The sequence below is a fragment of the Eutrigla gurnardus genome (genome assembly GCF_963514095.1).
Source record: "Eutrigla gurnardus genome assembly, chromosome: 21".
NCBI classification, from domain to species: Eukaryota; Metazoa; Chordata; class Actinopteri; order Perciformes; family Triglidae; genus Eutrigla; species Eutrigla gurnardus.
Genome location: NC_139932.1, coordinates 10,307,851 through 10,322,133, shown reverse-complemented (window position 1 = coordinate 10,322,133; position 14,283 = coordinate 10,307,851). Strand labels below are relative to the sequence as shown.

The following is a 14,283-nucleotide window of genomic DNA, read 5'->3' as shown; positions in this document are numbered from 1 at the left end:
AGACGATACGGTCCAGAACAGCTGCTATTTGGACTTTTTGGTGATATTTTTTTTTTAATTACTATTACTTTGGTAATCAAAAAAAACTCTTTCTACTGTTTTTATCAAATAATTTAATAATTTTAGGGACATAAAATACAAGAGATTGGACAAAAGATCCTTCATATCTCTGTGAAGTTGATTTATTTATTTTTTTTAGCAGTATCAGTACCTTAATTCGTAAAAATAACTAACAAAACCAGCTTTTTTCAGGCTTTTCAAACTAAGAGTTTGTGTGAGATATTAGCATAAAGGAAATGGAATGCAATGACTAACAAAAAGGAAGCGGTCACACTATAAACCTACCCATGTATACCACTATACTTCTTATCAACTATACTGGTTTCATCGCTGCTCTCAAGCCATCCTCCCCCTCTCTCTCACCAGCACTCCGCTTCTCTCTCTCTCTCAGCTGCTCTCCCTCCCCTCCCCTCTCTTCCCGTGGATGGTTCAGCTCTCTCTCTCTTTCTCTCTCTCTCTCTCGCAGTCTGGTGGAGCCGCACACAAGGATTAGAGGGTTGCTGTGAGTGTCTGCTCAAAGAGAAGAAGCCAGAAGACAGAAAGAGATAAAAAAAAAAAGAAAATAGATCTCAAATTGGATAGCTATTGTGGATAAGTGATCTGATTTACCTTTACGCAGACCTCTCATCTCACGCCACGCTGAAGCCCAGCTGAGGCTTCACCTGGGGGGAGAACAGATAAGCCAAGGGACTACATAGCCTGGATCTCCACACGGGGTGCCATGTGAGCGGCAACCCTCCACCCACTTCACAAGAAGTCCCCCCCTACAGTCTGCTCTCTGAGCTGGGGACAACCAGGATTTTTTTCCCCCACCTCGGAACCTCCACTATCCCCCAGGACTCGGCGGACCCCAGTGGGAGACACTCATCTCCGGGAGCCGATCAGGGGTGCGAGTGCCCCCTGGTCTGGAGGTCAGCCCGCAGCACTCCAGCACCATGGATTACCTGTTTGGGATTGTAGTGCTGCTGTGCGGGGCGGTGCAGCCGGGAATAGGTGTGGAGCCCAAGCACAACGTACCCAGGCTAAAGCTGTCATACAAGGGTAAGCCCATTCTCTTCTCCCCCTGTCTCCAGGATATATGGGACCGCCGCGGTTGCTTTTAACACAGCTTGTCTAGTCTATTTCTCTTGCCCGTGGGTGCTCTTTCATGCTTTTCTTTTCATCCACTCTTTATGTTGAGTATCCCTTTTTTTTTTCTCCTCTTCTATTTCTGTGAATCTATTTTCTGCCTCTCTGTTTGTCTCTCATTCACTCTTTCTCCCTCTTGGTCAGGACACAGCATCTAACTCTCTGTTTACCCTCCCGTATTTCTCTCTCTCTCCCATTAACTCACTCCTTCCTTTCTCCCCTCGCTCTGCCCGTCTCTACGAATTCACTATTCTCCTTACAAATAGTCAGATTGGTTCCATATGCGGAGGAAGGGCTCTCGCCTGGAGTTAAATGTATATATTGGCCCCTGAACCAATTTTCCCCTCGTGCTGTCCCCTTCTGCTAGTACTGTACAGCCCTGTTAAGTGCTCCGAACAGGCGGCGGAGCCTCCGTTTTAATGGCTTCTGTCCCAAAAAGCTCTGCTTTGGTCATGACACAGAGCCTTTTCTTTGAGGGGCCGTGCAGGTTTTCACAACTTCTCATTACCGTATCCCAAATGGATCCAACAGTTGTAGAGTTTTGTTAAAATGGAAAAACTATACATGCACGGCGATTTAACGTGCGTGCATTAAATAACGTGTGTGCAGCCGGCTGTATAACGAGAGAGAGGGAGTTCTTTTTAAATTGTGCACGTGTAAGTTTTTGACGTATACAGCAAACATGTTATTCTCTCTCCTGTGTTATTTTGAGGGGAGACTGCGGAGCGCCGGTTCTTCCTCTCCTCCTCTCTCTCTCTCTCTCTCTCTCGCTCTCTCTCTCTGTCTCGTCTCCTCTCTCACACCCTACACTAAATCAGGCTCTTTGTAATAGCACACTTTTCATCTCAGCTAGAAATAACTTGCAACATTTTTGGCATATCTTGGGTCTTTTTTTTTTTTTTTTTTTTTTTTTTTCGCTTTTTAAATGTCAGCGAAGGAGGCTATTGTGGTTCTTTTATCCTAAAACATGACTGAAAGTACATGGCTGGAAGTGTGGTCGCTCGATTCTTTATTTTAGTCCCGTTTCTCTCATAAAACGGGCCGTTCTGAAAATTTATGTACGTGCTGATTGGCCGTTGTTTAGCAGCGTCCCCTCGTGCGTTTCACTGTCACCCAGAGCTTTGGTCCCTTAGATAATTTCAGTCCACGTCGAGGGAAAATCTCCGTCATGAATGTGATGTTTGTCGCTCTAATTCATTTTCTATCTTTAGCCCGGACGTTTGGTATAACTTATGTTTAGAGGGCTGCTGTATGACATGCTTTATTCTTTAGATGGAGTGCAGGTTGTAATTTTGGTATAGTATATTTCCCTTCATCACCCTTTTCAACTTCCAAGTTTCTATGCCGATTTAGTGTGCTCTAAATCTTAAATAAAATAAAAAAAGTGACTTTTGTATTATAACATTGGTTCGGTTTGGCCAGCATACCAAGATAAAGGATTTATTTAAAGGGCGATGACATGCGTTTACCACGTGAACCAAATAAATCTGGAAAGCATCACAGTTGAACTTACCTGCTGCAAGTCGTATATACATCCCCTGGGCTCCATCATGTCAATTCACACGAGGCGGCGCCTCACGGCATGATGGGAAAATGTCATCCCCTCTTCGCACGGCCATGTGTTTAAAGTATGTGAGTGTGGTTGCCTCCTGCGCCCTTCTGTGATCCTCTTCACCGTTCGGTCTGACGAGGGAACATGTTGCTGACAACAATCGTAGACAAGAGATATGTCAGCGAAGCATCAAAGTCCGCGTTGACAGCCTGTACGAGTGACGGATGTGTACCGAGAGGGCAGGTCTGCAGGGATGAGCGTTGTCATGATAGATACACTTCGCTGGATGTACAATTATTTTTGCTAAAAGTGCATCAAAGCCTGGTGTTTTTTCTGTGTGTGTGTGTGTGTGTGTGTGAATGTTCCTGCTAGTCTTGGTGTGAGGACTCAACACCCTCTCTTGTGATTTCCTCCCCTTAGACTGTAAATGGTGTCTCGTTGTGTGACTTGGTGCGTGTTTTAGCGAGGCTGAAAAAATGTGTCAGGTCTGGCATGCGGCCATATAATTAGACACCTGGCGTTGTGTGCGTGTGCCCCGCGCACGTACGCGTGAGTTGTGTTTTATTGTGCCGCTCAATCGGCGTTTCAGCGATGATTGCAAACTGCTCGTCGGCTCCCGCCGCTGTGCGTTCTCAGGTATTTGCGTGACGTGCGTAAAGGCGTCAGAGTGCATCGTGGGCCGCCGTCCTTCGCCTCATCTCTACTGCACGGTTCTCGCCTCAACTCGACTGGCTTATCGGTACCAGGTACACCTTCGATGTGGATAGCTGATTGTCATGGCGACGCCGCGTGAAGCTGCTACCTCCAGCTCTCAACCGCGGTGGTTCCAAAAAAAAACAACCATACCAAAAAAGAACAATTCCAAGCAAGTGTCTCAGGCCCACAGGTGTCCGATGGCTCTCTTGATGCCTGTCAGGGGACGATGCCCACAATGTGGTGGGGGGAGGAGAGGGGTGGAGGCGCGGTGCGGGTGATGGCGGAGGGGAGGAGATTTGCTTTTAATAAAGGGAAAAAGCTGGCAGACGTACAGTAGAAGTCGAGGCAGAAGGAAGGGAGGCTGGTCGTTAAGCGAAGTGTCACTCATCCCCTCTCCCTCCACCAAGCCCGCATAGTAATTAAGTCAAATAAAGGACAAGAAGGCATCCTCCAGGGAAGGGGCAGCCAAACAAGCGCTGAGACAAGAGTGTGCCGGGGCCCTTGAGTCGGAGGCCCAGGAGTAGGACAGTCACAAGAACGAGCCTGTGATTTCAGGAAGTCGTATAAACACGAGCGCGCGAGCGGGGGTCTCATGAAATCATTCTCAAATGAGTGCTGATGACACGCCCCCCGGGGGCCCGATAGTCGCCCGCCTGGAAAGGACAGGCGAACGACTGCAGAGTGAGCAGTTTGAGAGGCGGAACGGCTGAGAAATGGAGGCAGGTAGATAAAATTACCCCTCCTGGGACGGCTGGCGCAGCGAGTGCAGAGTAAATGATTTCCCAGTGGGGTCAGTTAGACATCTCTCAGCCAAAAGGATCTGGCTTCATGGGGACAGAACCATGATCACAAGAGTTAATGATTTTCCCCTCTCCTTGAGACCAGAATAGGATTTTTTACTTTCCTCGCCTCGACTTGGAACGCGAGGAGAGGGAGGCATGGGGTGGAACACAAGTTCAAGTCCAAGTTAAAGTCAGCGTGCTCTGGAAAGACTTTTTTGGAATCGATTTCAACAAAAGCCGACTTGTTCTGCTGTAATATTAAAGAAAACAAATGGCAGCCCAATTTATTATTAAAAGGGGGGAAATCATCGCAGCCTAGAATTCACCAGAAAAGCGCATGCTGAAATATAATCCGATGTTACACAACCGAGACTCGCTGCACTCCTGTGATCCAGCAACCACACGAAGGATATAACAATGACACATTCCCGTGGATCAATGCATAACTGCACACAATCGCATTCCTGAACACAATCCATCTACAACACGCTGCCGTCCTGTAAGCAGCCATCAGGAGGAACACTGACCCCTAAAGGTCAGTCGATGCACATACAGGACGCGGGGAATGCGAACGCAGTACGGGAGGGCGGATCGATGGAATAACTTGACCCTATTGTGATCCTGTCGGCGAGCGGCAACTCGACACTTAAAAAGGCCTCGTCAAACAACCCGATCATTACCCTCGTTGCCGTGGGTAATTACGGAGCCTACCGTATGACCTCTTAATGCCATCGCGGCCGCCCCGCGCCGGCTGGATGGGAGGAACTGAGGAGGAAGAGACAGAACGGCAAAAAAAAAAAAAAGAGAGAGAGAGACAGGGGAATCTGGAATTGGCTCTCAACCCTTCAAAATAGACACATGGTGTGGAACCGCACTCAACGCAGTCTGGACTCGGCCCCATAATAAGCCCCGTCCGTGTGAGCCTGTCCGTGTGTGTGTGTGTGTGTGTGTGTGTGTGTGTGTGTGTGTGTGTTTGTGTGTGGGCGTGCCTGCCTGTAAAAATAAAGCCTGCTTGTGGGTGTTTGCATGTGTGTTTGGTTTATCAGCGGATCTTGTCTCTTTCATTCTTTTATGTGTGCCAATGAGAATCTCTCTCTCTCTGTGTCTCTGTCTCTGTCTCTCTCTCTCTCTCTCTCTCTCTCTCTCTCTCTCTCTCTCTCCGTTTCACTCTGTTGTATCCGTCCATTCTGCGGGCTTTGGGCCGACAGAGAGGATGTAGATAATTATAAGGTGTTCTCCCAGCGCGCCAACTTTGGAGATGCCTGCCTCCATCTCTCTCTCTCTCTCTCTCTCTCTCTCTCTCTCTCTCGCTCTCGCTCTCATCGTTCTTTTCTTCTTCCTCCCCCCCTCCTCTCTCCCATGTGGCTCGACTGCTTTTCGAGGAACCACTACACCGCAGACCCTAAGTACAATCTTCAAGTAGGCTGTGTGTGTGTGTGTATGTGTGTGTGTGTGTGTGTGTGTGTGTGTGTGTGTGTGTGTGTGTGTGTGTGTGTGTGTGTGTGTGTGTGTGTGTGTGTGTGTGTGTTTGTAATTCTTATTTTTTTTTTCTCTCCTTTTCCCGTCTCTTTGATTGCAGCTCGGTTGATACATATCTTTTTGGCTATCCTCCCTTTCAACTCACACAAACACTGAACCACCCTCATCCCTGCTCCCACCCGGCCACATTCCAATACAAACCAATGTTTTTGGCAGTGGTCTGCTTTTCAATTATGCCCCTTACGGTACATCCGGCTGCATGACATTTCCTTTCACTGACTCACACACACACCTGACCACAAGTCCACAAGTCGAAAGACGGTGTAATTAAGTGTGTGAAAGCGGCGTGTTTGCGTCGACGCTCGTTGCCCCCACGGATAACTGTGCAGCGACACAAAACAAGCCATTTATCAAGCCACGGGCAAATCTATCACTTGTTTTCATTTGCGACTTTTCACTCGCATACTAATACGAGGAGGGTGTGATATTGTTCCTTGTCGGAGATTGTTTCACACTGAGTAATTCAAGCTAATACGAGAAGGCGGGATGAGCCATTAGAGTTCGCTACATTACCTTATGTTGCACATTAAGCTGGTATAGTTTATGAGTTTTATGGCCTTTTTCTGTTGTCTGTCGTTCGCCTTCCAACGTTGATGTGTGTGTATCGGAATGTGATGCATTTGGCAATAAAACGCTCCCTAATAGCCTTTTTTTCTTGGGACATTTTTATTCAAACCGACTGATCACCAAAGAAAAATCTGGCTATGTTCTCATAGGCCACAACAGGAGGTGGTGTCGGTGCAGCGCGCGTTCTCGGGAAAGATTAATGAGTGTGTTCATTTTGGTTCTGTGTGTACATAAGCGCTGTATGGACACGCACACAGGGAAAATACCCAGCGCCTTTGCATCTGCGTCGGGGATGAAGGCTTGGGTTACAGCGCGGTGCAGATTGCTGAACCGTGGGTATGAATGGGTCCCGCCACCTGCTAAGGCTCGTCAGTCAGATGGAGAAAAGGGCGCACCGTTCAATCCGGACAGAGTCGTGTTACAAATGAGGGGGACATCTCCGCGAGAAAGGACTGATGGACAACAGACGGACAGGAGGACGGAGACAGGGGAGTGACAGAGGAGCGGAAATGTTAAAGGAGAAGAGCGTTTAATGACCTTTTTTTGTGCAGCCGGGGTCGATGCTCCCGAGGATGTGCCCTGATTTAAAATATGACATTTAATCCTTCTATTTCTTTTTCATTTCCACATTTAAAGTTCCCTTGAAAAACTAGTCCCTTTAAATCTCATCCTTTTTTTTCCCTCAGACTTGTTATTTCTCTCTTTGAATACCAGAAACCAGCACAAGACCATAATTACCACATTGGGGAAAAATGACAAACATAAATCTTGACTTTATATAATTTTAGAATTTGGGATTCTGATTTTTCCAGCTTTTTGGTGAAACGCATACATTTGTACAACACCTCGTTTTGTATACGTCTCCGATAACGCCACAGCGGTGGAAAATGTGCATCTGTGGATTTGCGTTGGGGGTGCCTCTGTCGCATCAGGCGAGCTCGCTGTCACCGTTTTGCCCGGGACACATTCTGATCCGTGGCGTTGCCTCATTAATTCCTAATAAAATGGCAGAGCTGACATTCAGCTACACGGCACAGCTGACAGGCTGCACTAACAGGCAGCGGCTCCAGACATGACCACGCTAACCACAGCCATGTTCCTCTCCCAAGTCCTTCCATCAAACCCGCCTCACAACAGCACTATCTCTCCTTCTCGCTCTGCAGACGAGGGCTATTGTTGCATTGTGGCACATTTCTGCATCTTCAAACAAATTTGTGTCTCGGCTGTATTTGCATACGAAAGTGTATGTGTGTTTTCCTTTCCTCCCCCCCCTTAAAAGTAATATAAACCAGAGAGAGGTTGAGGAGCCTGGTTATACAGTGAGCATTTAGTGGTGTGCGAGTGGGCTTTCTGCGGCGGCCATGGCCAGGCCTCTAGCCGTCTGTGGTCGCGGCGCTGGTGGGAAGCCGCCCCTCGTGGTCCAGCCGTCCAATGGCAGGAGGAGACGCACACTAATGAAACGGTTCCATGATCGACCGCTTTTGTTTTATGGGCGCGATTTTTTTTTTTTCTTTTTTTTTTTATTCTGCTCATGTTTCTGCCTCAGTTTGCTTTCATTATCCTCATCCATTCATTATGTCGCTCGCTCTGCTTTCCCCTCTCTCCCGATGTCATGGGTTCTGGGTCTGAGAGAGATGAATGGTGCTGTATGGTGAAATTCAACACATACTTAGACTACTCGTATAGATTCTTGTGGTTTGGGATGTGGTCGCGTTTTCCTTGTTAATCTCCTCCCATACAAATCCTACATACTCTTGAGTCACATACACGGCACAGAATATGGTATTAAAATGTCCCGTAAGATACAGCAATTGACTATGAATTATGGCCCGTGAGTCGCTTTGAAAAATACGAAAAATTGCGTTTCTGTTTCGCAGGAACTGGAATCAAATAAAACGCCTTTATTCTTATTGAAAAGTAATATCACCATGGCTTCGACGGCCAACTTACTCACATATTTAGCGCAGCTGTGATGAATGATCAATCAACACTCTCCGTTTGAACAAAAACAACACACATGCTTCTTAATTGCAGAGTTCACAGCAGCGTGTGTGTACGGGAGCATATTTCCTGCCAGAGATGTGTCACTCAGCTGCACCTGAATGAGAAATCCAACAGCCCAGGTTGTTTTATACAAGACGGGTCGCCATGGAAACCAACCCACACCTGCCTCTGTGCTAAGAAAGAAGAAGAGAAAGGAAAGGGAGCAAGTACGAGCGGGGAAGGTGAACTTTTGAGGCATGCGTGGATATCCTTGAGCTTAGGATAATATTTGAACACTTTGTTAAGCAAAGCTCTCTGCAAATTTCCACGGGGCGGCTAGTCTCCCTCTTTTCTTTTCTTTTTTTTTTTTTTCTCCCGACACCTGTGTTTTGTAGCCGCCGCTGCCGCCGCCGCCGTGAGAGCGGGAAAACGAACACCGCACCACACACAGAGAAAAAAGGAAAAACCATTTCCGAAGCATGGGTAAGGAAAAGACAGAGGGATTGACGTGCCAAACCAAACCACTGGAGATATTGCAGCTCTGTGTGTTTCTTTGCTTTTATGAAGCTAGCCTTGTATTTGAAAGATAAACATGTGTAACTCTCTGCGCCAGTTCCCTTTTTTTTTTTGAGCTGCCATTTTCTTTTCTCGTCTTTTTTTTTTTTTTTCTTTCTTCCCTCCCCTGCCTGTCAATGGAGAGTGGCTCTTTTCGAAAAATACACAAGCACGGACTTACACGCTCTGACAAACCACAGAAACATAACCATTGAATCCAAGTCACATAATGAACAAGTAAAATGTGTCTTATTTGGAAGGAAAAAAAAACCACACAAACCCTTGTCCCTTCACTGTATATACGCACAAGAGACACACTTGAACAGTGTTGCATTAGTTTAATGGAATATTACCCATCTGTTGAATATCAGTCAAGTGTTTTCCTCTGTCAGGCTTTTATGTTTAACGCCATTCAGACACACACTCGCACAGCGGCGCGTACACACATTCAGATAAACAGGATTTAATGCCCCGTCGCCTTTCTTTCACGCCGTTTCATTATTCTGCTATTGCGTGGCATGTAGGCGTCTAAAGCGCCTGCCTGTTTGGAGAATGGGGGAGTGAAGAGTACTCCACAGACAATTGCACTTGAATTTTGAATGTGGCTCTTTTTTTTCTCCCCCCAACAGCTTTTTAAGACAAGGGCCAGGTTATTTTCCATAATGGAGTATGACAAAGTGACAAATGATAATGTATTTGAATGAATTGCTTGTATTTGCAAGTTTTCGAGGGGCGTCCTTGAATATATGCGTGTTTGTGCACGGAGCGAATATGAAAATCACCTCAGTTATAGTCAGCATACAATAACATGATAAATAACGGCATCTTTCAGCCATATGTTAACGCTAAACTACAAATTGGGCCAAGGCAACGATTTCACCACATGTCTGCATGCATGCACATATTTGCATCTGTGTGTGTGTGTGTGTGTTTGCATGTATGTCTGTGGCTGTTTGCATAGCCACCGCGGCCCGGGGACGTCTGGCGTACTTTAAATGTGCAAAAGGCAGAATGTGAGTGAAAAAGAGCAGACAGAGGATGTTTGTAACAAGAGAACGTGCGATGGACTGAAGCAGTGTGTGTGTGTGGTTGTGTGTGTGTGTGTGTGTCTCGCTACGTGTGTGTGAAGTGAGTGGGATACGTGTGCGACGCACGAGTATATGTGTTTAAATGTCTCTGTGGATCCAGTGATTAGTGTTAGCGGACAGTGTGTGTGGCGAGGGGACCGCGTGTGTGTGTGTGTGTGTGTGTGTGTGTTGAGGGTCCGGGGGCCAGGGAGTGTGTCGGAGGTGGAAGCTGCTGAGTGTGCTCACTGTTCGGCTAATTCATGCCGCGTAAGCAGAAACACTGATTGGATTACAACTTTCACTTGTGTGCGTGCGTGTTTGGAGAGAATTGATGCGTGTAAACATTGAGGTCAATATTAATATATGCATGTCACTTCCAGGGCATGTACTTTTGCATTTTAAAAGCAGAGCTCGGTGCGTTCACGTCGAACCTGCTTTGTGTGTGTGTGCATGTTATTCCGTGGGTTACTGTATTTTGTATGAGCCGTGCTGCGGCGCTCCATATCACAGCCGCTTTCCCCCTTTCCAAACGAGCGTGTCTGTGTTTAGGTTAGAGGTCCCGAGTCGCTCACGCCCCGCTCCTCCAATTCTCCAAACCACAGCAGATCCCGGCTCAGATAAAGCCTCTCTGTGTGTGTGTTTGTGTGAGAAGCCCACCGTGTTTTTGCCATGAGATCGCCACGTGTTGAAATGTGCGAACGTGTGGTTTTTATTTCTTCTTCGGCCCATCTGGGGCAAACCTTTCGTGACAGACTCCTGGGTCCAGCCTCGGCCTCTCGCCGTCAGGTGATGCAGGTTATCACACATATGGCTGGGATGGCAGTAAAAGAGGAGTTAATAAAAGTCTATTTGTCCTCCGGTTTTGTCTTTTCTTCCCCCCCTTTTTTCCTCAATAGCAGAAAACTATTTATTTTTCCATCCCATTCCCATTTTTATGCCTACCTTGGCTTTCTGCCACATCCATTTCATTTTCCTTTACGTCATAGTTGAAATATAAGAGGACCTCCTTTGGCGTTCTGTCCGACTCCAAATCACATTTCCTTACTTCCTCCCCCCCGACTCATTTCCGGACCCTGCAATTTCATGTCTGATTGGTAAAGTGAGAATAAGAAGGCTGATCTGATTAGCGACCACACGACGACGCTTCTAATCTTCTATATTTAACGTCCTCTCGTTGTAATTTGAATATCGTGGCGGCAGACTGACGAGTGAGTAGAAATGTCAATGCCAGGATGTTGGTGTGTAAAAAAAAAATATACCTACACACACACACACACTGAAACCCACACACATACGCTCAACCCATCTGTGGTACACTACAAATTCTCACACAAACACACACCCACAGACCTCCATTCATGCCCACACCCACCCACTCCATTTCCTCAGCCTCAAACCGACCGTCCAACTGACGCAGATGAGCTGCAACCGTCTTTATTAGGTGGCGACCACTCCCTCTCGCAGTCCTCGCCCATCCCCGCTGGTACGCCGCGCACAGACACGGTCGACACACACCACTTCCTCCGTCTCCCCTCCCATCAATCCCTTCTTTTATGTAGACACAGATGTCCAAGATCTTACACTGCGAGTGGGCGCAGATGGCTCCTATAGCAGCCCGTCAATCAGAGCCTTGTGGGGTAGAGCAGGGCGATCACAATCCACCGGACTGTGTGTGGATATGTGTGTGTTTGTATATATATATATATATATATATATATATATATATATATATACAGTGCTGGTTTCTGTATTGTGTGCCTCCGTGTGTCCATGCTATATGTTGACACTGATGATGATGGATGATGCAGTGCGATGGCGAGGCTGATGTTTTAGAAGACTGTACCAGGGGTGAAAATATGAAACACATGGTATGCATCCAATGCATGAACCAGAGGCAGATGGTTACGGGGTTAATTCCATTTTTATTAATTTTGTTGGAACCAAATATTATAGTTATTGTCATGATATTTTAGAGAAAGTCACACTGGAGTGAAAATGTGCTACTCTTGATTGACAAAAAACACATTAATTGTTTCATTTAGATTAAACATATTCCATTGTTTTGCTCTTCATTTTAATTAAAGATAGATATTTTTTTTATATATTTGGTCATCTTTGACTCTCCATAATAGAAATATGTCATAATTAGATGGGGGGAAAAGCAACCATGGAAATGTCTTTATATACTGTAGTATTAATGGTGCTGATTTTAATAATTGTATTTGCATTGTTTCTATTATTGTTTAATCCATTGCTTTTTATTTTTTCAAAATTGATCAGCAATGTCTAAATAAATATATAGAGATAAAATATATTGTTACAGTTTTCTCAACCTCAGGTTCCCAAATATATACTTAACAAAATAACAAAATAAAATATAATAAATAAATGTTTAATTTGCACTGTTTTAAAACCAAGAGACTCTGTAAATCCTTTCATTTTAAAAGCTGAAACTACTAAATGTTTGGTATTTTTACTTCATAATTGACTAAAGCGAATAATCATCCATCAAGATTGACTGGTTTGTTTCAGCTCTGTTATTGATAAAGACTGAATTAAGGTATTTTTGAATGTTGAAATCAGGTTGTGTCAATGAATGAAGTGTGGTTTGTCAGGTTGACTGCACCCACAGCCTGTCCGGGGGTTAACTTGGTCTCAGGAAGGGGGTGTGGCTCTTTGTTAATGTAATATCACAGTTGATGAAACTCATCTTGGGTGGTTAAAAGTTAACTCTGGCTGGACTTCGCCCCCGACCTAAAGTCTTCCACTCGGCTCGGCGAGCATATTGTTAATATACACTCCATGAATCCATGTGCAGTCACATCCTCTCCAATGTTGATTTACATAATAACCCATTTACAGCTACATGTCACACACCCACACATGCTTCCTTACAGACAGTGTCTCCCATGGCCCCCGTACTCCATATGAATTATTCAACCAATCACACGGCTGAACAGTCTGAACTGTGTCCCTGATTGGGTCATGCTGTGTTCACTTGAAAACGTATCACGCTATACCTGAGTGACGTGTGTCTGTATGTCAGTGTGTGCAAATGTAGAACAAGTTACTGATTTCATACGACGGGGCATCTTGATTGGGGAAGACAGACATAAATATTGATTTTTTTTATTTTTTATGATGCATTCAAAGCTATTGACACATGCCTATCATCAAAGAGTGGACGTTTTGTAAAGACAAAGTGCTCAACGTGGCTATTTTAAGAATGAATAAATATGCTTTCATACAATATTTAATCTCTTATCTTGCTGGGAATGTATTTTTTACAGCTCACTCCGAGTTTACTTACTTCACTTTCTACTCCACACATTTGTTTCTCATTTTATCCTTTTATCGATCTCTCTTCCGTCAGCCATTCCCAACACGTGCTCAACACCCACTTCTTCTCTTTTCTCCTTCCAGAGATGTTAGAGTCCAGTAACCTCGTCACCTTCGATGGCTTGGCCAACAGCTCCAGCTACGACGCGTTCCTATTGGACGAGGAGCGAGGGAGGCTACTGGTCGGAGCCGAGGACCACATCTTCTCGTTCGACCTCGTCAACATCAACAGAGACCACAAACAGGTACGACTCAGATCTGCTCGACTTCATTTTCATTTAGTTTTTTTTGTTTTTTGTGCGAGAGTTGAATGCAGTTCGTGTTCTTCTCTCTCCTCTCCTCTTCCTGCTGCTCCCTCTGGAGTCCATTACACCTCCTCTTCCTCCCCTCGCTTCACCCTCCCACTGTCTGTCTTTGTCCAGACAGCGCTGTCCATAATTCCATTACTCCACCTGGACTAGGTTAACAGTCTTTTTATCAGATTCGGCCTGCTATCATAGACACACAAGACTGACGCGGGCTTGGACTTGGAAGCCTGCAGGCTGCAGAGAGGCTGGGCAGGGGAATCAAAGTGCTGAAAAATACATAGTCAATGCAGTGAGAGGGAGAGAAACGAAAGAGTGTGTGTCTCCGAATTCTTTTTGCCCTTGGCTCGGATGTGAATTTTCTTTTTTTCTTTTTCCTGCACTCTTTTGTTCCGATCTTTGCATCATTATCTGATAAAGGCCGAAAAAAGCCGTGATTAAGCAAATCTAATGTAATTACCCTGAAATGTGCAGTGCAGATTTCCAACAGAGGGAAACTCAGCTGATCTAGAAGAGGAGATAAGCGGACGAGGAATGTGTGGACATTATATTGCACGAAAACGTGCATGTGCATACATTTCCTTTGTCTGGCCACATCTGTGTGGCCACCAGCAAAAAAAAAAATAGAAAAGAAAAGTGAGCTCAATCGCACCCAATTTCTTTCACATAATCGTTCCCTTCCACGTGTACACTCTTACGCACCGTGTGTG

At 45.6% G+C, this 14,283-nt stretch overlaps 1 protein-coding gene across 1 annotated transcript in view; it reads left to right on the top strand.

Annotated features, from left to right (window-relative positions):
* The first annotated feature begins 256 nt into the window (after window positions 1-256).
* The window catches only part of sema3aa (sema domain, immunoglobulin domain (Ig), short basic domain, secreted, (semaphorin) 3Aa), a 30,899-nt gene continuing 16,872 nt past the window's right edge, over window positions 257-14,283 (top strand). The window contains exons 1-2 of the mRNA XM_084038794.1: window positions 257-1,101; window positions 13,353-13,513. Coding sequence (XP_083894920.1) covers window positions 996-1,101; window positions 13,353-13,513 — 267 coding nt within the window. The 5' untranslated portion in view covers window positions 257-995. The remainder of the gene's footprint in view (window positions 1,102-13,352; window positions 13,514-14,283) is intronic.